Below are 26,035 nucleotides of genomic sequence, written 5' to 3'. Positions count from 1 at the left end.
ATGCAAGTTCATAATTTTTCGAAACTTATCAGTAGGCCTACACATTGTTCCGAAAGGAACGAATAAGAAGGCTGTATCCACGGTGAACTCAGATGAAGCCAAAAGCAATGTCTAAAATGGAGCGACAGTGTTCTAGGACCTCGGGAATGTTTAAAAGGATACAACGGAGTGCCAAGTGTTTTTTCTGTAGCTTTATCACTTTTTACCCTCGAAGATGTGTTAAATGCGCGAAAGCACTTGGCACGCTGTCGTTTCCTTTTAAACATTTCCTGACTTCAGCTGGTAATTAAATCACTGGGAGATTTGTGACTTTTAAGCACCACTGTGATACTATAAATAACATTCGCTTTATGTTATTTATAATAACATCATATGTTATTTACAGTAACATTATCTATTAGATGCTACTTGTGATTTTTTTAATAAATGAGCCTAAAAAGTCTAGTTTGGGACGCAACATTGTAAAAATGACGTCATAAAGACGGAAGGAAATTTGCAGGCACTAATATTTTTATTTCATTTGTGTTCATGAATTCATCGCTAGATTAATCCGAAGAACCTGGTTTGGATACATAAATAAATAGTTCATATGTCTCTGTGCGTACTGTTGGTGCATAAGGGTTAAATTAAATGCAATAATTTTTTTCTCATTTGGATTATAAACAACTAATCCCAATAGCAAGGTTATGATATTAGATCGTCTGACAACATTAGTAGAGGCTTTAGTGAAAGTGTTTATGTGTGGTGGTTGTATTTCTTACAAATTTTATAGGAAAAAATAGAAAAATTTAAAAGTATTTCTATTTCTTGAATATAAATTTTCATAAAAATATTTTTATAATATGAATATAGTGAAATAAAACATGTATTATATAATATATTTTTAGTATTTTGGGGAAAATTATGTAAATACTGCTAAAGATTCACATGGAACGTATCCTAAGGTGTAACTCAAGTAAATCCCTACCAAGGTATCACGACGATAGATTCCGAAGTGTCAGTGTTGATTTTTGTCGTCTATAGTCTTGCTACATAAACATTGGTGCCAAATTAGAAGTTTTATTATAGTATTTTAACTGCAATATGTGATAGTTATTTAATTGACTCAAGACAATCATGGCATCAGAAATTGAGGCCCATATTGCCCAGAATTGTACGTGGGACAAACTTCCAGTGAATGTGAAACAGGTAGGCCGGGATATGCTGGAATATCGAGACATTTCATGTAGGCTAGCCACATAAAACTTCGGGTCCGGGCAGGCTATTGAAACCCTCACGTCAGCCTACCGCAGACGGTGAAACTATGATAATTTAGTTCCTAGCCAAATGCATAAGTCGTATATACGAATATTGTTAATACAAGCCGCTCATTTTGGTGTTTATCCACCCACTTCTGCATGACACTCATGGTCCCGTGGGGAGGGGGGGAAGTTCCGTCAGTGCACCTCATGTAGTGCACTGGCGTCATTACTTCAGGGTCTCTGTAGCGTCCATCTGCCCCTAGCTGTAACCCCTTAGACTGTATTCCTTTTACTGTACCTCTGTTCATATTCTCCTTCCTCCATCTTACTTTCCACCCTCTCCTAACCATTGTTTCGTAGTGCAACTGCGAGGTCTTCCTCCTGTTACACCTTTCAGACCTTCCTTACTCTCAATTTCCCTTTCAACACTGAATGACCTCATAGGTCCAAACGCTTGGCATTTGGCCTAAGTTATATATTCCAGTTCCAATTCCAATCCACACATGGGGTGACCCTAGTGGAAAAAATGGTATTTTAAGGTGGAAGGCAGGCCAACTAAAAGTGTTTGAGTTATACCAACAAGATTGGTCTAAAATGCTTAGGCTAAACAAGTTGAGCGGTCAGAATTAAATGTGGTCCATGCCCTGACAGTATCAATTAGAGAACATTAGCCTATCAGTGATACCACTGTCACAAGAGCAATTACAGGAATGTGTCCTTAGCCTTACCTGACCTAGGGCATCTGATCTTTCACAGGCCAGGGGCTGTAGTCCAGTTTGGGTCACCAAGAAACTGAAACAGTGTATATCGTAAAGGCCTAAAAATAAGCTGAAATATGTTTTCCGTTAATTGGCTAATTGTAATTTTTCAGTAATGCAGAAAAACAGTTACATACTTGTTTTTTCTTCTAGGCTCTGTGCTAACTGTCTTAGAATCCAGGAGCATCCCCCTCCCCCTCATCAGTAAGGTCAGGGCATGGAGCCCCAGGATACATTTGATTAAGAGAAGGTTTTGTTAGGCTTTATCTCTGTTGAAATATATCTTTGATCTGCCTTTAAGAAGACTGCACCCCGCAGAGTTAACATGTGCAACTCCTCACATTTTATCATCTTTTCAAAGTTTTAATAAAATTTGGTGATATACACTTTTGGTGTTTTAGTCTTCCGCCATCTTCAGTGTGATAATCTGTTATCTGCTATGTAATTCTGAAGGGTAGTGCATCATAGTTTATTTATCATCATTGTTACACAGTATATTATCTCAGCCGCAGAACGAAGTAAATTACCATTAAAGAGTGTATGAGAGAACTGTTTGGACTTGGGGAGTAAATTGGACAACCTAACTAAGGGCTTGTTTTTCCCTTTACCATTCAATGTTCCAAAAGATGTTACTATATAGTAATTTGAGACATGTCAAAGTATACAGTTGTTATTGTATAAAATATGTTACCATTTATCAGATGAAATTGATGAAATAGATCCTGTAGGCCTGAGGGTCCCTTGGGTATGGAACCACATCAGGTAGAATTGGAAAGTAACTTAAAAGAGGTTTTAGAGTGTATTCAGGAGGACAGTGGTCTTGGGAAAATGAACAGGGCTCCTTCAACACTAAGTGTCCTCTGTTGAGACCACCTAGTATTTTGCTCTGCAGACTACACCATCATATCAGCTGCACTGTAGTCGGCTTTCACAGGGCATTTTGGGGAAGGTTGATTCCCAGATGTGCTCACCTGAGAACTCTGTCACTTTCAGTCACTCCTCCAAGCTGCTAACCCTACTTCTGATGTAGCATCAAAAGTATTTTGCTCCCAAGGATGCTGAGGCCTTACCCCTATACATATGTCAAATTAACAGACTGACAAACAATCTCCCCTAGGAATGTGTTTGTGCAGAAGGACACTCTGTCTCTTCTGCCAAAGCATGATATAATTACAGTATTTGCCAGGGTTCATCCCAAGTGGTCACATCTGGTCTCAAGTTGACCTTGGTGGCCTCTTGTTAGCCACAGCCCAGCTGTATCCCCATCAGCTGAGGTACCACCAGTCCATGGAGTCTGTTGCATTTCATAGCTGGAGGCTATCTAACAACTCCTTCAAGAGATGGATTATTTTTCAGAGCTGTACACAGGAATTCTGGTACTGGCCATCAGTCCATTGCAGATGTTTACCAGGCTGTTTTTGGTGTCATGAGATAGGGTATTGTTTCAATCAGAACTACTATTCAGCAGATCACAGACTATCATGTCTACCTCTGCCAAGGCAAGTTCAGCTCAGGTTTTGCAGATTAGGGCTATTGTTCAGCCCTTTACCAAGTCTTCCTGCTAAAGGATTTGGACAACTCCACCTCAGTTCAGGTGTCCATGCTCTGGACGAGCTTCAAACATTTGTAAGCAACCCAGGAACTCACTCTTCGAGAGTGGGATGTAATCCATACACCATAGTCTCATACAAAAAACCTATGAGCCCTTGAGGGAGGCTCATAGGTTAACCCCAAATAAAAAATCAGAGATTTTGGCTAAAAACCAGTGTAAAATTCACAAAAATTTGCTAGAAAAATCATTGTCAGCCTTCCCAGTGTTGAAGTAAATATTCCACCATAATATTTTGTACATCATGCTAATACAGCACCTGGATAATAAATATTTGTGATTGAAGTCATGTAGAGGAAACGTTAACTTTTTTAAATGCAATTCCTTGAAATACAGTAGTAATCCAAATTTACATATTCCAGTTCTGATTGGAAGTAAAATAATACTGTTCAGGCTAAGTTACTAAAACCAAAACTGACATAGAATATGATTTGTAATTATCCCAGGCTATCTTCATTGCTCACCTCATTGCCAACCAACCAAAGGAGTTTGCAAAATATGGTTTGTGTCCATTGATGTGAGTGGTGTAATGCTTCCAAAATAAGTTAGATATGTTTTGACAACCTCACTCAGAACAAGGAGACCTAATTGATTTTGTATTTTTTCAGTTGTTGGGAAATTCTCAAAAGGAATATGAGAAACATGTTGCTGAATACAGCATCAAGACACAGCAGAGGTACAGGGGAAATCTTGGTAAGCCTCTCCCGTATTTCTTGTTACTATATCTTTAAATTATGAATTATTTAAGTAAAGTTTTTATATAATTCACATATAGAAGAAAAGTACATGTGTGCATGTTATTTGTTTGCAGTAGATGCATAGTTACTGACTGAAAATACAGTGGTTCATTTTATAGGAGGTAACTGACATATATTGAGTGAAGCTACCATTTATTGAAAGACTGTTATGAAGATTTTTTCGCTTAATTTTAATTCTGCATTTTCAGGAAAAAATCTAGAATACTTGCTGAAATATACTATGTTTTTTTTTTTTTTTTTTTTCCACAAGATCACAGTCTAAAATTGTGACCAGTCTAAATACAATTCCATGATCACATATTGGATAGGAATCTTATATTGCAAGTTTATAATTCCTTGCAAAATTAATTAGTTTTTATTAGTAGTACAGTCAATCCAGTCAGTTGTGTATGACGAACCCTTTTTCTTAAAATATCAGCAGATTTCAGGACAGTATTCTTGTTCATAATTATTTAAGATTTTTCTTCATTGTATGACCTAGACTTCTCTATCATTTCAGTACGTCAAATCATCAAAAATGAAAGAAGTTACTATGAAGAAGTCTTGTCATATAGTCGTTCCCACTTGATGATGTATCCATATCATCTCTCCGATGTGGTGGTCAAAGGACTTCGTGTCACACCATTTCAGTATTACATATCAATCCTCACTGATATCATGACAGCTGAGAAGAGTTATGATTCCCTTCCAAACTTCACAGCAGCTGATTGTAAGTTGCACAACAATAAAGTACAATGCACAGACCTTTGTTTTACTGCCTTTTACAGTGCAGTGTTAGTAAAAAACTCTTCAATTAGTAAAAGAATTCTTGAGTCCCATCAGACAGTATCTCGTACTGAAGGTGCTATACTGTACACACTTTGCTCTCTGTGTTGTAAATGTCATTGTTCCCTTAACAAATATACTGTATTATGTAAATGTTTTTGTGTTAACTCAGATATTTGTTGCTTTTAATCTCATATTTTTGTTGGGGGGGGGTGTCCAGGCAAAGTTACCATAAGTACTCTGTACTTATAGTGTCAAGATACCTTAATGGCAGTTCTCTGTTCACTGTATGTTGAAATACAGTAATAGAGACAAAGAGGCATGGCCTTTTTTAATGAAAACAAAGGTCCTGTCATCTTTTAAATGTTTCAGCATGTTACCCACTTCCAAACTGATGAAACACTGTGAATAACTTTTTGTGTCATGCAGTTAATTTATTCATGAACTATCTTATGATGAATCAGTAACAGTTTTTCATTTAGTTTGGGAGGTTTCATCTTCCATTTAAATACAGTATTGCTTCTTTGCATTGTAATTAGGATTCAGAGCTTTGTCTCTCTGCCTAAATAGGAGGTAGTAAAGACATTTATTAAGTAATGCTAAAACAAAAATTGCAGAAAAAAAATGTTGCAAAGGTAAGCAAAGTTGCATCAATTAGAGTTTCTTATGTGACATAATTTCAAAGGGAACTTTTGTACATAGGAATCTAAAGTATAGAAAAAATTGTTTTTATTGAAGTTTAAGGATTCAAGTAGTTATATAGAAACTTAGAGATACTGGAATGCTAATTCAAAAATAATAGAAATGTACAGTATATAATAGTACTGTACAGTAGTTGTATTCCAACAATTTTGAGAATATTGTGGCATTAATATTTGTCTTTTTCACTTGGAGAATAAGAGCCATAAGATTAATTCCTGTTTTTAATGTAGTGTTTGGCTTTACTTTCAGGCTTAAGGCTTCTGGGTATTGGTCGAAATCAGTACATCGACCTCATGAATCAGTGCCGCTCAACTCGTAAACTTTTTCGGAAAAAGAATGTTCGTGATCTGTTACCACTGCTCCCTTGTGAAATAACTATTGAACCTTGGTGGATGGTTTGTGTTGGATGTGTCACAGAAGAAGATGTAAAGGTAAATGTAGGTGGTTTCATTTTTCATATTTTGTTTTCTGAAGTACAAGCAATATCTCATTACTCAATTTCTCTTTAATAATGTGTATGTAGTAGTATATAAAGGTATAGCATTTAGAATAGCTAACTCCTTTATAAAAATGCTAAACAGTATGTTTCATTATAACCCCATCACTCATACATGCCCACATTCTTGGTCACCTGCTGTGCAAAGACCCTCCGTTGTTTTTCTAGCAGGGAGATCAGTAGTAGCATGACAACTTGAATGCTTGGACCCTCAGTTACCCATCAGTCACCTGTCCCACTTTTTGTTTGTCTGCATTGCTTGTTAAAAGCTGAGCAGAATTCCATGACATTTCCTTTTGTGGTGATGGGCAGTTGTCATTGTTATTATTAACTCAATTAATTTTTGTTAACCCAAACAAACCAGACATGAATAGCCATAGATGTGTGAAATGTCTCCAGCTGCACCAACTTGAAAATGTTGCAAGATATATCTACCTGTGCATGCTTCTCCAACTTCACAGTATCCATGACACCATGCTTATCCATACTTCTTTGTGCCTCGCCGTTGTCGAGACCTACTGTTGCTATTCCAGGACCACTAAATGTTTTCCTCTGTGTTGTGTGCTGTGCCTCTCATGGATTATCTTCGCTGTAACAGTACAGTTCCATCTTGCTGCCTTATTTTCTTAATGTATTGCCAGGTATTTTGTTAGATACTTGCATTTTGTTACCTTTTAGCCGGCAGTTGATGATTGATGCTGTGACATTACTATGAGTAACTTACTGCCCCCTTTATTCCCTCTGGTTTTGTAGTTTTTCTTACTTATGCCATGTAATATTCACAAAGCTGAGTTGATTTCTGCACTGGCAATGATTTTTAGTAAATTGCTTTCATATCATTGACTTTAGTTAATGTATTAGGTGGCACAAGAGACCACCTTTTTCCCCCAAAATATGGCTCAAAATATAGTGCTATATGCCATCCAGTGTGTTATTTTCATCCTCATGTAATTCTTGTGTTTTGTTCCTTGTTGCGTGTTTTGTTTCCTTTGCTGAGTGTAATATGAAGTTAGGTAATTTTTAATCATATCGGGGTTTAATGTATGCTTTTTGTAAGTGATAAAACTTATTTTTATATATGCAGACACCACCCTACTTACGAACTTTCAACTTACAAACATTCAGAGACACAAACGAACCAGATCGCAAATTAAAATTGTGTTCAGCGCGCTCCTCTTTGCCACCCGTAAGTTTAAATTTTGTTTTGTGTACCTATTCTGTACTTACTGTATGTACAGCATACAGTATTGTGTTTTAGGATGAAAAAACATACTGGACTATATCGATTTTATATCTTACTGTACTTAACTAGGCATGACATGCACAGTAACCAATTTACAAACAATTCAACATACAAACAGCCATCTGGAACATAATTTGTTTGTGAGTAGGGTGGTGTCTGTATCAGAAGGTAGTTATTTGTAGCCAAATTGCAAGTCTCATGGTTAGCAAGTGCTAATTATAAGAAACTACACCTTTGTTACTTTTTTGTGGGTCATGTCAAGAAAATTCTCAGAGAACAATCTTCTGCTGGCTCAAGGTCATCCTTAGAGCATTCAGTATTGTGTCTGATTGCAAAATGGTGCGAGTAAGAGTTTTAGTACTATACACATTCTAAGCCTTCTCTGCTTCCTTGGTATTTAAAAGTAATTTGGTTGTGAATACGGTTTTAAATGTTGGTACATGGTGGTCCTAATGTACCTTTGTAGTGTTTGACCTTAGGGATTTAACTCGTAAGTGGCTGGATACATTGGAACCAGAAAGGCCAAGTTTTACCTCTGTGGAAAAACTTTTTGAAATTATTTTCCTTCTATTCTGCCTCTCATCTGTTTTGTCACTCTCTTATACATTGTTTATTCCTTGCGCCAGTCACATATACATAATGTGTCCTCATTCTCCTGAATCAGTCAGTACCTATACTAACAGAGGTGTTCATACTTTACACTAAATAAAAGAGGCTTATCACTAATAATGACCCTCAGTCCTCCTGTCAGAATTGCTATTCAGGTATCTGTGAATGATGAGGTAAGAATGAACAAATCTTTTATAAGAACAAAATCTTTTTCATTCAGACTTACTGTTCAGATAATGAATTAACTCTTCCAGCCTCTTGTCTCGTGCAGTCCTCATATCCAGACAACATGCAAAGTGAGATAGTTTATTGATGGGAACCCAAGGCTGCAAGTGGTACATGCATTGTGTTACTGCTGATCATCTGTCTGTTAGACAAGGGTACAGTGTCCGGGGTTATTTCAAAGATCGTGAATGTGGGCCATATGAGTGAGGGGTTTAAATGGAAAAATAAATTTTATTAAAAAAATTAAGCTCATTACTCTACCTGTTGATGTACTATAAGTTTATATAACAGTGACAGAATAATTACTGTTCCTTAAAGATATATAAACTTATTTTTTGATGTTGCATGACTATGGTATTATTGTATTAAAATGTATTTCTCTCTTACAGAGTTTGGTTAAGGAAAGAGAAAAAGTTGTTATTGATTACCTAATTGATGTTGGATCTCAAAGGGCAGGTGACTTAGACAAGGAATGTGTACATAGCTTATATACGTAAGTATTAGTGTTAAGAATACTACACTATGTGAAATCAGTATACAGCATGTGTAATATTGTCATTTTAGTCCTGAAGCCTTAGTTATTATTATTTGTTGTCAAAAAGTACTTTATATTAGATTAGTGGGTTTCCCATCTTATTGACCTAACAAATTACAAACTTATCAGTTGGTTGATACTGGGCAAATTGAATAGAGGAAATGGGTAAATCTGAAGCTAACCCATACCCTTTACACCCAATCTACAAATGATTTGTGTCTTAAGTTCTTGTACTTCGACAAAAAGTGTAGTGGGTCCAGAAATTGAGCAAAACTTCACTCAACATATTCTGAAAACTGGTAGCTTTAATAGTATTGTTAGTATTATTAATGTGGAAGACAAAAAGACCCTTCTTGTTATGAATTATAAGTACTGTATTACTAAAATAATATAGAATTCTTTAGCTTTCAAGAGCTGAAGAAAGGAGAGGAGCAGTATTTCATTTATGGAAATGAACAATACTATCCTAACAGTACCTTTTCAGGTACAGTATTAGGCAAAAGTAAAGTAAAAGCAAGTGGATTTGTTGGTGAAATATTATTGTTAATATATAATTGATTTTCTGTGTTTTAGCAAAAGATGTTTTGCAAAATACACTATGGATTGTCATTTCATCAGTGACATACTGTTTAAGATACACAAAGAAATGATTTCCATGATTTTTTTTTTAATTATTACTGCACAATGATGGTGCAGTAAAAGGAATCATAGCAGTATTAAAAATTTTTTCAATGTCTGTTATTCCTTTTTAATATTTCAATTGCAATTTCAGAAAAGGGTTAGTGTACTTAGAGGTTCCAATAAGTCCAAGTGATTGCATATCAGTCCCTCCACTAGAAGGTTTTGTTATGAACCGTGTCCTTGGAGATTACCTTGAAAGTCTTATGTACAAGATTTTTGTATCAATAGATGAACACACACCTGTTTCTGAGGTAAGATAGCTTATTGTTCTTCCAGTTGACCTAAGTAAAAGAAAAAGTACACTTGCATGAGGATTGAATTGTTTAGCAAATTTAGCAAAGACTTAGTAGCATGGCCATATTAATCAAACTCCCAGGAAAAATATATTTTAAAAATTCAGACAAGTTTGTGTAAAATCACAAGCTATAGTTGTACTTAGTTAACATAATTGGTATGGTTCTCCTTTGCTTCTCTTCTTGACAAGATTGAATCAAGGGCAGTCCATTTAATCAGGAATTCTGCTCTCACTCTCTCTAAATCTTCCATTTGCAGCAGGGTGCTCTCTTCCTTGTATTCTGTTTACTGTTTTGGGTATTTTTCTGGGTTTCTATCACTTCTTTTTCCTCAACTTCAGTGTTGTTGCATTCTTTGTGAAGTGTCTTATCGCATCATGTTTAGGCCTTTTGATGCCTTGTTTCCACCAGGTTAACATTATACAAAGGTTTAAAGAGGTCAAAGGGTTACAACATCCTTGCTTTAACTTGGCTGGCCCAAAGCATTTGTTCATATAAAAGGAGTAAGATTAATTAAATTTATGTAGACAGTTACAGTCATAAAATCCATCATTTAATAAACTGAAAATATAAATGATTTTTATGTAATTTTTTAAGGGATTTGATAAACTGAAAATATAAATTGTTTTTATGTAATTTTTTTAATGGATTTGTGTCCAATGCTTGTAATTTTCAGTCGATTTAAACTTGGGCATTAGCAAAACAGATTTTATTGTTAAATTTTCATTTCATTGTATCTAGACTGGAACTGGGTGCTATGGTTTGCATTTCTTTTAATCAAACTGGAATTGGGTGATATAAGGCAGCTGTAATCTACATATCTTTCTTTTACATTGATGACTGCAGTAATCTTACTGTGCTTAATCTGTTTCAGTTTGTTAATATCTGTTTCATCATTACACAAATCATGCCATGTATTCATTGTAATGGACTTTATTATGTCACTTGGTAATCATCAATGGGAATTTTAGTCCCTTGCTTCTGTGATAAACTATAGATAGTACTTAAGGCGCTTTATAATATCCACATGATCCCAACTACATTGCTGTCTTCTTTTTTACTCTTCCCACATGGCTGTCCAAATTCTTTACCATGCTCCAACTCTCATCTCATATGAGAGCAAATCATTTCAGTGAGCCTCACATAATCCTAGAGGTATGACTCAGTGGTCTGGTTAAACTACTGTAATTTATAATAGTAGACATTCAGTAACTTTATCTCCAGGTAAGCAAATTATTCCACTCACCAATTCTTTTGTGATTACATGAATGAAATAACAAAAGAATTGTTTTTATTAAAATTACTGGCACTGGGACTTTCTTTTGTATTTTTTAAATATTTTGTGCATCTTCAATTTTAGATGAAGGAACTTCTTTTGTATTCAGTCTTAATGTCCCTAAAGTATTCAGGAAAATGTTAATAAATAGCCTAACTGGGATACTAGTCACCATTTCCATAACAACTTTATAAATAGTCTAACTCTGGGCTGTTAGGCACTATTTCACTATCTGAAATTTGGACTAAATCACACCCACCATGCACCGATTAGTGCAGTTAAATTTTGGGTTTTTGTATTTGTAAGACTTGTGGTGCTGAAGTTCGACAATATGAGATTAAGTGTTTGGATTGACACTGAACTTTGGTGTGTTTTCAGAGATTAATTTTAAGCTTGGTTACTTTTAGTTGGCAAAGGAGACAGTGGAAAAAGCTAAAAGATTATTAGGTTTCTCACATGGTTTTTTATCTTCTTTTACAGCTAGCAAAAGTTCTTGAAATTGATCTAGCGCTTGTTAAGGTGGCAGTATCATTATTTTGCCGACTGGGTTTTGCCAACAAGAAAAATGTAGAGATGTCATCTCTAGAAATGCATCCATCCTGGGAATCATCCATAGCTCCTTCAGCCAAAAAGTAAGTGGTATGCAAAGAAAACTATTTCTTTTGTAAAACAAAATTGATTTTTAAATACAAATACCTCATTTACCTAATCCTAATTCATAATCTTCATTAATTTTAAACACTTCTGAATATAAAGATTGCCTACTGGTTGACTGGCAGCATTGTGCATATGCTTTCATGGACTGTGGGTTCCATTTAGGTAAGAACCTTACTTCTTGTGGGTTTCTATTGAAAACATAGTTGTTGCTACTGAAATATAGACCTTTTCCATTTATTAGAAAGTATCCATCAGGGCCATCTGGAAAAGTCATAGCACTTGGGAACATGTTGGTTAACTGGTGATTATGGGGTTAAGCTGGGGAATATCCCTCAGTCAATTGCCATATCCAAGCACTTTTTCTTTTGCCACTGTCAGGTGGAGACCATTTTGCTGAGCTCCCACTGACTGCTAAAATAATCTTGTGTTTTGGTTTGAGTGTTTTGTTAAACATGAGAAAATGCTGTCCTTTGGATGTAAGAAGAATATTAGCAAGGGTAGTCAACTTTCATCCCCTCATTTTGGGTGGATGCCTACCATTTACTACTCCATTGTAGAAAAGACTTTACCGCTGGTGGGGATTTTTGGCAGAGTAGATAGCCTCCCCCTTGCCACTGAACAGATCCATCTCAGGCGAGAGGCGGGTTTATGTATGAGGTGAGGGATCAATAAAACATAGCCTTATTATATTTCATCCGCCACATCTGCTGCTGATACTACCTCTAGGAGCTCAACACTGTTGAGCTTCCAGTAGCAATCTTGCATCTTCAGGAAGATTTCCAGGGTCATCAACTAGTACTACATCCTCATTGAAGAGTAAGATGCAGCTAGGAGCAAGGAGGGGAAACACAAGCACTTTTCTTTCCTCTTTCTCCCTGTTGTTGAGCTCTTCCTCTCTCTTCATCTTGTTTGTGTACCTCCTGTAGGAAGGAGAGGCCTCCCACAAGAAGTCCTGTAGAACTTCCAGTGAGCACTCTTCCCAGTCTCTGGGAGGCAGTAGCATTCAGTCTCCCATGGGGTACTGATGAACTGTTGGCTAGGTTGGCATGGGCCTTGCTGAGTACATTTAGTACCCAGTCCCAACCTACTCTGTTTTGGACGCGGGATGATCTGTTTCGTCATTCGTAAAAATGCCACTTTCCACCTGCTCACAGCTTGCCACTGGCTCAAGGGTGTGTATGCACAAGCCTGTTCCCCTGCACCCTCTACTATTTGGTCATCACTGATCGTGGGGAGTTGTTTGGACTGGTTGGTCAACTATGGCTCAGAATTTCTCTCTGAGCACAGGTCTTCCTCACCTCATGTGTTTAGCTTGGTGTGTCTGACTGCAATTTACCCCCCTTTTCTTTGTTATTTTTTTATAGAGGAATTGATGTCATGGTTTAATGTAAAATTTTTGTGTTATGTTCTGTATGATAACAAAAGCAACTGTAAAGATATTTGTATAATTTTTGTTTATATACTGTCAGTATTGCATTTGTTTTAAAGTATTTATATATTCCAGGCTTCCAACTACTGCAGACGATTTGCTTCTCTTAGAGTTAGAATCAGCTTTAGCAGAAAGCATGCCAGGAGAGGGTGATGACATTGGTTCCTGTACTCCTCGAACTCCTACAGATGAAGCATTATTTTCTTTCAATAACCAGGCCAAAAGAATAGCTTTCCTTTATGATTCAACATTAACTGCATTCCTCATGATGGGCAATTTATCTCAGGTAAGAAAGGTAACAGTTTTATTGTTTATATTGTCCAGTTTATTTATAAATAATTTAAAGCAAAGTGAGATTTATTTCAGATTCTGTGTATGCAAGTTGTGCTTATTTCATAAATTGTTAGTCTTAAACTCTTTTGGAGATCATTTATTATTTTCAAAGCAGATTTCAAGATTTTAATGAAAATTATATCCAATGCCCTGTTATGTTCTCATTATTTTTTATATATTTTTGGTGACTGTGAATACATTTGTTGTCTGGTCTGGTTAGTTACATTTTGAATTCCAGAATATCCCTGTAGGATGTCATTAACTGTATGATATGTAATATTTCTGGCAAAAACAGACCTAATTTTCCATCTCAAACTATCCAGTCATGTGCCCTCTGATGTCTTTAAGGCAGAGGAAACTTAATGAACTAAGAGTGACTGTTCATGCATGTCCTTCTGTGACTTGTCAGTTAGTAGTAACTACCCAGCTGTTATGGTGTATCTGATGACTATGCACTTCATCTGTTCCCTTTCCACATGGTTTCTTGGATCTTCCTTTATTTCTTCATCCTTAAACATCTACGGCTTTCCTGATTAACTGTTCTTCATCCTTTGTCATCACATGTCAAAACCATCTCCATCTTTGAGATCTGTCTTTTTTTCCAGCCTCTTGATAAGACATCTCTCCACAAGTTCCTCCAATTGCCATGAGCTCTGATTTGCTTGGATATTCAGTCTTTGTCTCTCCACTAAACTCTTCCTCCTTTTAAACATTTCTACCTCTTCCTTACATTCTGCTTTTAACACTGGGCTTATATCTTTACAGATATTTTTGTTTTACTTGAGTCCTATGAAATTACTCAGAAACCAGAATTATTTTTTGAAGTGCTGATAAGAATTTTTGTGTTACAGGGATTGAAGAGCCATGCTGTCACCATGTTTGAAGTAGGTAAAATGCTGGATGAGGGCTTGGATTCTCTCTTAACAGAACTTGACAAGATACAAAGGTAAGCAATTACATTATAATCTTAGGTTTTTCTTGTATTACTTTTTTATTGACATCTTTATCACAAAATAGCACTGAAGTATTAACTTCAAGGGACATGTTTTTATGTTTATTTTGTTCATACATTTAGAGTGAAAAATTTCACTACATATTTCATCAGTTATTTTTTTCCTTTTATGTACAATTGACCTTCACTTCTAAGTGTAGAGCTCTGTTTCTTTATTGCAAGAGAAATATTTTAACATTTAAGAAGGGAGGTCAATACTTTTCTTGTAATGACCAGTGATGCTGGTCACCTGTCTCTTCACTTTTCTAAAAAAAAAAAAAAAAAGCTGCCTTACTTTCTTCCTTTCACTTTATATGTTCCTTTTAGTTTCTTCTAACCCAGCTGTCCATTTTCTCTACCTTTGTTTTCCTTCATTTTGCCACCTGTAATTTTAGATGGTCATGTCACAAACTGCAGTTGTATTCTTAATTCCTTTATTATAAGTTTGGTTAACATTTTTAGGCACATTATGGTAACATTTAATGGTCATTGAATAAATAGCAGTCTTTATTTGATTCAAGGTCGGATTCAGAAGGTGAAGCTCAGAGGTATTTTGAGCACGCATTAACCCTCCGCACTTCAGTAACTTTCCTCCGTCACAATCGGGACTTATGTGCACCTGGTCAGGAAGTCCCCCATGCCTTAGACTTGATCCGCTGGGAAAGCCTTAGTAACTTAGATCCAGCCACAACCGCAAGACTTTTGAAGAAAAATTACCAGTGAGTATTGAACTAAATAAGACGTGTAGAATGTTTTAAAATAAATAGGATTACACAAGACAATGCAAGGTTATTTTTACAAAATTGCATTTGTCAATCTATGGTCAAACCAAGGCATAAAACACAGTATAATTTTATGAATACTGTTCCTATGGGGCAAGCCTATATGGCCATCAGCTTGAAAAGTTTGTTTCCACAGAATAGAAAACCCATGTTGATAAGTGAAATATGAAATGATAACAGGTAAATAATAAATAAAAAGAAGGATAGATTAAAGAGCAGTAATGTCAGCATGTACAAACAGCAATACAAGTGAGAAAACAAATGGTAAAGTGGTATACTTTTCAAATGAGGTACTATCCCCAAACTTCAAGTCATGCCTTAACAAAGCTTGTATTTTCTAACGTGTAGCACTTTGGCTTGTTCTATATGGTCTCTTCAGCCCAGCTGCACATTCTTTTGAACCTAACCTTTCTCCAGTTTCCACCTTTCAAAGGGAATGATGACAAATAAATGGCAAAAATGTAATTCACTCTGTGGCAGAAGTAGGTAAAGAAGTGACTTATTGGTCTTGTTGAATTGCTCTCTAGTAATAATAATGTAAGTTTTCTCTTACTTCATTTACAGCCCTTATGCCCATAAAGTTTTTTCTCTTGTACTCTGAGTTGTCTGATCATAAATAATTGGTAAAACCATATTGCTTCTTCCCTTTTAAAGTGACATTACCCTATTGTACCTTTTCATTCAAACTCTCTTCTTACACTTGTTAAAGTATAGTATTGAGCAGTGTTTTCCCCCTTAATTGTAACACCCCTCTCACCCTTTCGCTTCTACATTGTGACTATTATTCCTGTCCACCACTCGTTGCTAAGATGTGCATATTATTATTAATTGAAATTTTCTTTGACATTGTTATGTTTTTATGTTTACAGGTTTTTGGTATCAATGGCCCCGTTAAGTTATGAAATCTCAGCGATTGATGGTGAAACTCCCCCTCACTTTGGTCCAGCTATCCCAGAAGTAAATTCTACATGGTTTAAGTTGTTTCTGTACCATGTAACTGGTTCAGGTCCTCCGTCATTGCTTTTGCCAAAAGGTACAATATAATTTTCATCTTGGAATCTTGTACAAGAAAATGATTTGTTGATGGCTGCGTATATTGTCATAAATATTTTAGTCAGTGTTCGTGTCAAAGTGGTTGACCTTGCTGTTCAGTCGATCATGACATACTGAGATATTTGCTTTCAGAAATTGGTATGTTAAATGTACCTTTACATTAAAAATAATATGAAAGCAAAATATTTAGTACCATTAGTTAAATCATACATTTAAAATTTTATAATTATTTGTGACTTAGAAATTTATTCCGTGAAGAATGGAGTAATCCCATCAGGTCTTCATGCTTTTATAGTTTCTTTGTCTGCTTTATTCTTTCTTTTGTATGTCATGCTTGATATGTAGTTTTCAGTAATGAATGTAATGTTTTCTTCCTTTCTTTAGAATTCCTTGCAATTTCTACTCTACCTTCGTTAAAAGCCGTGTTTGTATGTATATTTTTGAAAAAGTGCATTAGAGTTTTTATTTACTATGAATCATGCTGTATGCTGGGTTTCGAATTTTTATTGATAGATAAGGTAGCAGATAATTATCAAACACAAATAAAAAGTTAAGAAAAACCCAAGAGCATTAATAAAAGAATAGCTTAGCTTAGAAAGGTGAAAATAGAGGAAACATCATAAAACAAATAATGTGTAAATCTTGTTAATACAGTATAATGGTGAAGTATATACCCCTCCCCCAGATATATAAGTAACTCAGCACTGAAATTTTTATTTTCAGGTGAACGTTTACGCAGATTACCAGAATGTCTAGTAGGATTTGAGAAGGTTTTAGTGACACCTTGGGGTCATGACCCTACTGTTGTTCCACTTGCAGCATTGTTCACCACAGTAAATGAAGCACTTATGCATTCTCCAGTTTTTATTCAGGTAAGATTTATCTTCTTAATAAGAGATAAGTTCGTCTACTGGCAGGAAAGACAGCATGCAATCTCAAGATTAATTTAACCAGTGAAAGGGTACCATTGCTCAGACTGTTGGTAGTGTGAGCTTATCCTTTAACTTTTAGTAAATCATTCTTCTGACCCTCATCATGGTGAGTTGGTAGATATTCCTTTATTGCTGTCTTTTGCAAATGTCCATGAACAGTTGTCAATGTCTTGTAGTCACGTGGTACCAATCTTGGCATCAGTGATAATTTTATTATAAAGTAAAGTATGTGTGGAAAGCTCGTTCACTAAGTTTTGATAGAAATTGCTCATCACATATTCGCTGTTGTTAGTTTGTACTTGAGGAGTATAAATAGAAATTCCATTGTGATTTATAATTGGAATTTGACTCATGCCCTGAGTTGCATGTACACATAGGGTTTGCCATTATTATTATTATTATTATTATTATTATTATTATTATTATTATTATTATTATTATTATTATTATTATTATTATCATTATCATTATTATTATTATTATTATTATTATTAATTTGTAGGACACCCTCTTTTAAACATGTTCTACTGAGGGTTATCACACCTGCAGTAGAATTGATTTTTTATCAGGTGGATAATATTCATTGCTTCAGTTTGAATGGGAAAAATACTCTGTGGATATTTTATGCTATGTTTAATTACTCATAAAAATATAAATACAGTAGGCATATTTTTTAAATAATGTTCAAGACTTAAAAATTTATGGTTTGTATGTCAGGACAGCTATAAAATTGCTTCAGGAATTTGAGATTTTCTTCTTAGCAAAGTGTTATTTATTTAGGCTACAATGATCTGCAGTATTATTTAGGAATATTCAGATTAATGGCATCATTTCCTGTTTACAGGCATATGGGTGGTATCATGATGTTTGTATACAGCATATTCCATTTCCACTTGATAATTCTAGTAAGTATTTATTAAAAAAAAATTCCCACCAGTTTCGCTTCTTTAACTTCCTTGGCAATCATGAATGCAAAGGATGTTGTTTTGATCATTTTCAGAAATAACATTGAAGCACTTGTGTTTGGTTGTCTATTTTGTTACCATATAAAACAGATGAATTAAAATTGAATTTTTAATCTTATGCCCAGAACTTTGGTAATGGGAAGGAGGGTTGCTGTTAGTAATATTCAGATGGTATATAAAATTTCAATAGATTTTGTTACGTGGTCATGTACCATCGTGATGTTCCATTTGATGAAGTAAATGTTTGATCTTTTTCAATATCATTAATGATTATGATAGTTTTGTTATCCTTGTTGACAAACAGAGTTTTGTTGTCCTTTTTGACAAACAGATAAAATTAGTGTAGAGATTGTATTGCATTGCCCGAAATGGGAGGAGTCTTCCTGCTTTTTTATTTATCGGGCCCTAAATGGGAGTATTCTTCCTGCTTTTTATTTATCAGGAAGTGAGACAGTAATTCCATCATATTGATAGATTTGTTACCTAAAAGAACCTCGAGAGCCTTTAAGACTGAAAGTTTAAGTAAAAATCAACAACACACAAAGAACAGTTATCAAAACCTCAAATGTTCATGTTTAATCATTAGGTGATTTTTACTTTTCAAGTTACTTTATTCCATAAGGAAAGAAATTTTCAGTGTTTTAAGCTGCTTATTCTGATTTTCATCCACAGAAAAAACGAATCATCCAGCAGTCCAAGTTCTTTCTCAGCATCTTGATCTTCAGCACACTTTTGGTTTCATTAAACTTGTTGCTTTCCCTGGAGCTGATACACCAGGAGTGTCTGGCTTCAGCACAAGTGAAATCACTACTGGAATGCCTCAAGGAGCCACATCCTCAAGCAAATCATATGTCCCAGATGTCTCTGATGATAATCCAGGCACGTTTGATACTTCATCAGGAAATGAAACAGGAACTGAAAAACTTGCTGGTGACGAAGCTTCTGGTGATTCATCTTCCATTCCACAAGTAGTGAGCTTTGATGATGTCTCTAGTATTGTATTAGAGAAATCAGAGGGACAGCCTTCTCAAAGGTGGGTTTATTTCAGATTTTAATATTTTTTTTTCTATCCTGCAATTGTTGCTGCATTTATTGTTGAAGTGTAGCTTTTAATTGATTTCATCATTAGCATTGCAGTTAAACATCTAACCAGATAAAGGGAACACTTTACTTAGTTAATTGTTTAATGTGTGCTCGCCATTCTTGCCTAACTTGTTTTCTCTCTATTGAATTCCAATGTTATCCGAATCCTCATACATTTAAAAATATAAAATTTGATATAAAATTCTCAGAACAAAATTTAGATTTTTTTAAGAAACCCATCACTTTATGACTGACATCATATGGTTCACATTTTCTGAAATGCTCAACAAAGGAAGAATCCAGCTCACCATCTGCACATCTGAGCTCCCAAGTTTTTCTTTGGCAGAAAATGGTAATTCCAAGGTTTTCTGACCATTTTGCAAGCTGCATAGGATCAGGAGGTCCGATTGTCTTATAAAGTGATAGGTTTTATAAGTTTCCAGATTTCTTTTTAATAGCCAGAGATGTATATACAGCCATAATTTCCAGACTCCTAACACTTAAGCTGGATGACACAGGTTTGGTAGTATTACATGCCCTCAAGATGACTTGACATATACAAAATGAAGAGATGAGTATTTGTAGACGCTTAATTCTAACACATATTAGTGGTCCCTCCACCCTTTTTGAAAATCTGTAGTCATTCGAAGATAAGCCCTGATGGCACTTGCAGGTTAAAGAAGGCAGTCGTCCTTGTTTCTGGGCTGGAATGGCAAGGCTAGAATAACAAAGAATGATGCAGGATGACAATAAGGGGAATTTTTCTTGGTTTTCCTACAAAGTCAGACATATGGGATAGGCCAATACTACATCAGTTCTTTTTGTGAGAAATCTGGGTAGAGGCTGTGGGAATGAATAATATTTTCATGGTAAGATCCCATAGAGAAGCATCTTGTTTGGGTTCATTTATTGAAGTGGATTGGTGTTTTAATAGCAGCAATATGTCCTAGGATGAATGGAAAAGGATAAATGGTAAAATGAATATTGCACTCAATATAAAATCATACAAATACAGTTTTACATAAAGCTGAGACAGAACACAGAGGACCAAAAGTAAAGTTACTGTGGCAGGGGCAAACATGAAGTAAGTACCACTTGAGCAAACATTATTGTATAAAGAATAAACTAATAAGATTGAAATAAAGAAGCTGAATATATGAAAATGCACTTAATATGGAAGTCAGTCAATAGCTTATAACAAAACACTGGCAGAAATGCAATACATAGTAGTCTGGAGAGAATGGCATTACATCCATTTTTAATGCAAGTTCACAGAGGAACAAAATTTGCATCACTTATGGGTTTCCACACAAGAATCTTTATTTAAAATGATCTTTGTATACCTGGGTACACTCTGCATGGTTAAAGTTCGACATTGGAGGGGTGGGTAGAGCTCTCGGCTAGCACACTGATGGCCCAGCGTTCGACTCTCCAACCAGCCAATGAAGAATTAGAGGAATTTATTTCTGGTGATAGAAATTCATTTCTCGTCATAATGTGGTTTGGATTCCACAATAAGCTGTAGGTCCTGTTGCTAGGTAACCAGTTGGCTCTTAGCCACATACAATAAATCTAATTTTGTTCATGAAACTTACCCGTCAGATATATATATAGCTGTATTCTCCGAAGGTCCGACAGAATTTCAAATTTCGCGGCACACGCAGTGGCCGGTCAGGTGGTTAGTACCCATTCCCGCCGCTGGGAGGCGGGTATCAGGAACCATTCCCATTTTCCATTCAGATTTTCTCTGTCGCCGGTGTTGTCAACAACTGTTGTCTGCACCTCCGTCATAGGATTTGCTTTTTTCTAGATTACTGAGTATCTCATTGTCTTTTGGTATTTTGACTTTGGATCGGTAGATCGGCATACGCTTTTTGACTTTTCTTTGAGTTTTGATTTAGATTTTCATTATGTCTGGGTCTAGCTCTGCTAGTTACCGTGCGTGTGTGATGTCTGAATGTAAGGTGAGGTTGCCGAAAGCTGCGGTTGACCCTCACACTATTTGTTCTAACTGTAGGAAGCATATATGCATGTTGAATGATAGGTGTGATGAATGTGCTTTTTGTCTGAAAATGAATGGAGAGCGTATGATAAATATGTGAGGAAGTTGGAGCGTGATCGACTGAGGAGGTCTTCCTCCAGGAGTGCTTCTCTTTCTTGGAAGTGTTGATGTCGGCCCTAACTCCCCTGTACCTTTAGATCCTAACCCTGTGGTTTTGTCTCCTGCCCCTGAGATCGTGCCAGTGGAGACTAATATGCTTTCCGCTATGATGGAATCGATTCGTGCTTTAGAATCTAAAGTGTCAGCTCTCCAAGATAAGTGTTGTGAAGTGACTAGTGCCCCCAGTGCAGTGGAGGGGGCGTCAGACCGCCCCATCATGCCTCTAGGCCTGGACCTCTGCTGGACTCCCAGGACTCAGGGAGAGAGCATGTCGAAAGCCGAAGGAGGGTGACGGGAACCCCACCGGTCTGGCGTCCTTCGCAGGTCCTGAAGACGCTTTCCCAGGCTGCCCAGGCTCGATCTCGTGTTCGGGTCCTGAAGGACTGCTTCTCCTTCTGACACGTCCTCCCACGCAGGGGTTGGAACCGTCAGATAGACTCTCGCCCTCTTAAGAGAAGCTTTAGGGAGGAGGACGCTTCACGCCCTCTCTCTCTACTACTCTGTGCTCCTCGCCAGAGTTTGTGGATGCGTTTCCCCAAAGAAGTACCGACGTCATCCCAAGAAGACGTTTTTGAGCGTCCAAGAGCTCTCCTCCTCCTCAAGAGAAGAGGATTAGGGACGCCCCTCGTCCTTCTGCCTCTAGGTTCCGTGATTCTCCAGAGAGAGAGGCGCCACCAACGAGGACTCTTATTGCCTCCATGCAGCAGCAACTCTCCTCGCTCATTGCAGAGAGAGTCCAGGTCCCGTCCTCGTCCGGAAGGATGTTAGACTTCCAGTGAAGAGATCTAGGCGGTCTCCTTCTCCTGCTCCTCGTTCGTCACCTTCGTCTGCTTCGCCAGCCGTCGTGAAAGGAACCCTAGACTCGTCCCCAGAGGGTGTTGGGGAGGATCGCCTTGACGCCACCCCAGGACGCCCTCCTCCCTTCTCGCTCTAGACGCCATGTTCTCCATTTTGTTGATGACGCCGCCAGGCTTATGACGTTCGTCATGCTGCCAGACGTGACGCCCGGCTGGGCGCCAAGAAGCTCGTCATGCTGCCAGACGTGACGCCCGATGGACGCTTTGACTCCCATCAAGACGCCCACCTGCCGTTGCTGTCGGCTCGTGTGGTTCCTGGTTCTCCAGCTGCTCTGCACGCCAGTTCCTCTTCCAAGCAGAGGTCCCTGCGGGGCGGGTTTCCTCTCCAACTTCTCTGCTCTTCCCCGCCCGATGTTGGAGATAGACTCAGGGTCTCGAGTCTGAAGATGAGTTGAAGGATCAGTCCTCGCCGCCGGACTACCAGATCCTCGCAAGCTGTTGAAGGAATTGTTTCCTGACAAGTTTCTGCCGGCAGTTCCTCTTTCCTCCTTCTCAACTGACTTCTTCTAAGTCTAGGAAAGCTCCGAATTCCTGAAAATGACTAAATCGCTCTCCACTAAGCGGGCCTTCAAGAAAGTCCATTTGTGGATGGACTCCATTGGCTCAAGAGTCTTCTTTCGCCCTTCCCCCTTCAAGACTCTCGGGAAAAGCGGCGATGTGGTATGAGACAGGAGAAGACTTGGGCTTCGCCTTCCTTCCTCATCTAAGGGAGACTTCGCCTCGCTGTTGATTCGAGTAGGAGGGCTCATCTGTCGACGGCCAAGATTCCTGGACTCTTTGAGATGGACCATCTTTTGAAGGGCCTTTTCAAGACGTTAGAAGTCTTCAACTTCCTTTGACTGGTGTCTTGGAGCTTTGGACATTAAGTCTCGGAGTCAGGACTCGATCTCCTTGTCGGACCTTTTGAGCGTCTTGTCTTGTATGGACAAGGCGGTCCGAGATGGTTCTGACGAACTGGCCTCGCACTTTGCGACTGGAGTGCTCAAGAAGAGGTCTCTATTCTGCGGCTTCGCTACGAAGTCCGTCTCCTTGGCACAGAAAGGAGAACTGTTGTTTGCTCCCCTTTCCAATCATCTTTTCCCGGCTTCGTTAGTAAAGGACATCGCTGCAAGCTTACAAGAGAAGACCACACAGGATCTGTTGGCTCAGTCATCGAGGCGCCCTGCGGTTCCTGTGACCTCGACGACGTCAAACCGGCAACTTTCTCCCAAGATGAAGAAGCCCTTTCGTGCCGGAGCATCCTCGAAGCCTTCTTCTCGAGGAAAGAACCTCTCGAGAGGTAAAGCCCTTGCTAGAGGTAGGGGCAAGAAATGATGTGATTCTCCTCCAGATACCGGTGGGTGCCAGGCTTTGCGTTTTCGAAGTCTGGAAAGTGAGAGGGGCAGACAGTTGGTCCCTTTCGGTTTTAGAGAAAGGATACAAGATCCCTTTCCTTTCTCCCCCCCCTTAAGCCTTTCGCCCTTGGACCTCTCTCCCGTCAGACGGTCCAGGAAAACAAGAGATTCTTTACGACCTGCTGCAGCAAATGCTCGTCAAGAGAGCAATAGAACAGGTCGTAGACCTGAGTTCCCGGGCTTCTACAACAGGTTGTTCCTGGTCCCGAAGCAGTCGGGAAGTTGGAGACCTGTGCTGGATGTCAGCAGCCTGAACCGCTTATGTCGCGAAAGAAACTTTCAAGATGGAAACGGCGCAGTCTGTTCTAGGAGCCTTAAGACCTGGGGATTGGATGGTATCCCTCGACCTTCAAGACGCTGCTTTCCATCGCACCGATACATCCTCAGTCAAGGAAGTTCCTGAGGTTCGTCTTGAGGGGAAAGGTGTATCAATTCAGAGCTCTTGCTTTGGCCTGTCCACAGCTCCCATGATTTTCACCGTCATCATGCGGAATGTAGCAAGGTGGCTGCATCTGGCAGGCGTGACGTGTGTCCCTCTACTTGGACGACTGGCTGATTCGAGCGCCATCGAGGGAGAGGTGTCTGGAGGATCTTCAAGCAACTTTAAACCTGACGAAGAACTCGGCCTGCTGGTCAACTTCGAAAAGTCACACCTGACCTCAACGCAGTCCATCGTGTATCTGGGGATTCAGATGGACTCAGTGGCTTTTCGGGCTTTTCCGTCCCCGAACGCCAACAGCTGTGCTACGAAAAGTCCTGGCCTTCCTAGGGAAAGAAACCTGTTCGGTGAGGAGGATGAGTCTGCTGGGGACCATTTCACTGGAAAAGTTTGTTTTCCTAGGAGACTACATCTCAGGCCTCTTCAGTTCTTCCTGCAAGACAACTGGGAAGACAAGGAAAATCTCGAGTTGTCTCTCAAACTTTCCTCGAAGTGAAGGAGCATCTCAGGTGGTGGTTGGATCCCCGAGGCTTTCAGAGGGCGTGTCTCTCAGCCTTCCGAACCCCGACCTAGTGTTGTTCTCCGACGCGTCAATGTCGGGGTGGGGAGCAACACTGGGCAAGAGAGAAGTGTCAGGCATCTGGAGAGGGGAACAGGTGGCCTGGCATATCAATATGAAGGAATTAGGGGCGATTTTTCTGGCCCTTCGATTCTTCCAAGATCAAGTGTCCGGTCGCACAGTCCAGGTGAACGCGGACAATACCACTGCTCTTTCTTACCTGAAAAAACAGGGAGGCACTCATTCTCGTTCCCTGTTCGTTCTTGCGAAAGAGATCCTGTTGTGGGCGAGTTCCAAGAACATTACGATCTTGACGAGGTTCGTAGCAGGCGTTCAGAACGTGAGAGCGGACCTGCTAAGTCGTCGTCATCAACTGCTCCCGACAGAGTGGACTCTGAACCAGGAGGTGTGCCAAAAACTGTGGGGTTTATGGGGTCGTCCCTTAGTGGACCTGTTTGCAACGTCAAAGAACAACAGGCTGCCGCTTTACTGCTCTCCTGTCCTGGATCCAGGAGCAGTGTCAATAGACGCCCTTCTTTGGGACTGGTCTCGTCTGGACCTTTACGCTTTCCCTCCCTTCAAGATCCTGGGAGAAGTGGTCAGGAAGTTAGCGTCGCCGCAAGATACGAGGATGACTCTGATCGCTCCGTATTGGCCTTACAAGGAGTGGTTTCGGAGGTAATGTCGCTGCTGGTAGACTTTCCAAGGGTGTTACCTCTTCGTCCAGATCTACTCAGACAGCCCCACTGAACGATACCATCAAAACCTCTCCGCTCTCGGTCTGACTGCGTTCAGACTATCGAAATGCTGGCGAGAGCGAGAGGTTTTTCGAAGCAGGTGGCAAGAGCGATCGCGAGAGCCAGAGAACATCCTCGATCGCAGTTTATCAATCGGCGGGCAGTATTCCGACAGTGGTGTACTCGCAGAGGGATTTCTCTTCCTCGACCACTGTGAGCCAGATTGCAGACTTCCTTCTTTTCCTTAGGGAAGTTCCGAAGCTGGCAGTCTCTACTATTAAGGGTATAAGAGTATGTTGTCGGCGGTCTTTCGACACAGAGGATTAGATATCGCCAACAATACGGACCTCCATGACCTCATTAGGTCGTTCGAGACGACTAAGGTGCCTCAGTTTTTGGTTCCATCTTGGAACTTGGACGTGGTTCTTAAGTTCCTGATGCAAAGCCCTTTTGAACCCCTTCATGCTGCTTC

At 38.7% G+C, this 26,035-nt stretch overlaps 1 protein-coding gene across 5 annotated transcripts in view; it reads left to right on the top strand.

Moving 5' to 3' along the window:
• Positions 1-953: 953 nt before the first annotated feature.
• LOC136846079 (protein FAM91A1) overlaps positions 954-26,035 on the top strand; it is a 35,357-nt gene continuing 10,275 nt past the window's right edge. For 2 of the 5 annotated variants that reach the window (XM_067116775.1, XM_067116779.1), the window contains exons 1-14: positions 954-1,188; positions 4,217-4,301; positions 4,866-5,075; positions 6,083-6,264; positions 8,796-8,899; positions 9,714-9,873; positions 11,672-11,823; positions 13,353-13,563; positions 14,462-14,556; positions 15,123-15,320; positions 16,253-16,416; positions 17,160-17,308; positions 18,213-18,273; positions 19,006-19,366. In XM_067116775.1, coding sequence (XP_066972876.1) covers positions 1,117-1,188; positions 4,217-4,301; positions 4,866-5,075; positions 6,083-6,264; positions 8,796-8,899; positions 9,714-9,873; positions 11,672-11,823; positions 13,353-13,563; positions 14,462-14,556; positions 15,123-15,320; positions 16,253-16,416; positions 17,160-17,308; positions 18,213-18,273; positions 19,006-19,366 — 2,204 coding nt within the window. In that variant the 5' untranslated portion in view covers positions 954-1,116. Of the gene's footprint in view, positions 1,189-4,216; positions 4,302-4,865; positions 5,076-6,082; positions 6,271-7,392; positions 7,516-8,795; positions 8,900-9,713; positions 9,874-11,671; positions 11,824-13,352; positions 13,564-14,461; positions 14,557-15,122; positions 15,321-16,252; positions 16,417-17,159; positions 17,309-18,212; positions 18,274-19,005; positions 19,367-26,035 lie in introns of those variants that run through there. The other 3 variants (XM_067116777.1, XM_067116778.1, XM_067116780.1) reach the window with 2 other exon arrangements.

The sequence above is a fragment of the Macrobrachium rosenbergii genome, chromosome 14 (genome assembly GCF_040412425.1).
Source record: "Macrobrachium rosenbergii isolate ZJJX-2024 chromosome 14, ASM4041242v1, whole genome shotgun sequence".
Taxonomy (NCBI): Eukaryota; Metazoa; Arthropoda; class Malacostraca; order Decapoda; family Palaemonidae; genus Macrobrachium; species Macrobrachium rosenbergii.
The sequence above is the reverse complement of the archived record's forward strand: the minus strand, read 5'-3'. Positions and strand labels throughout refer to the sequence as shown.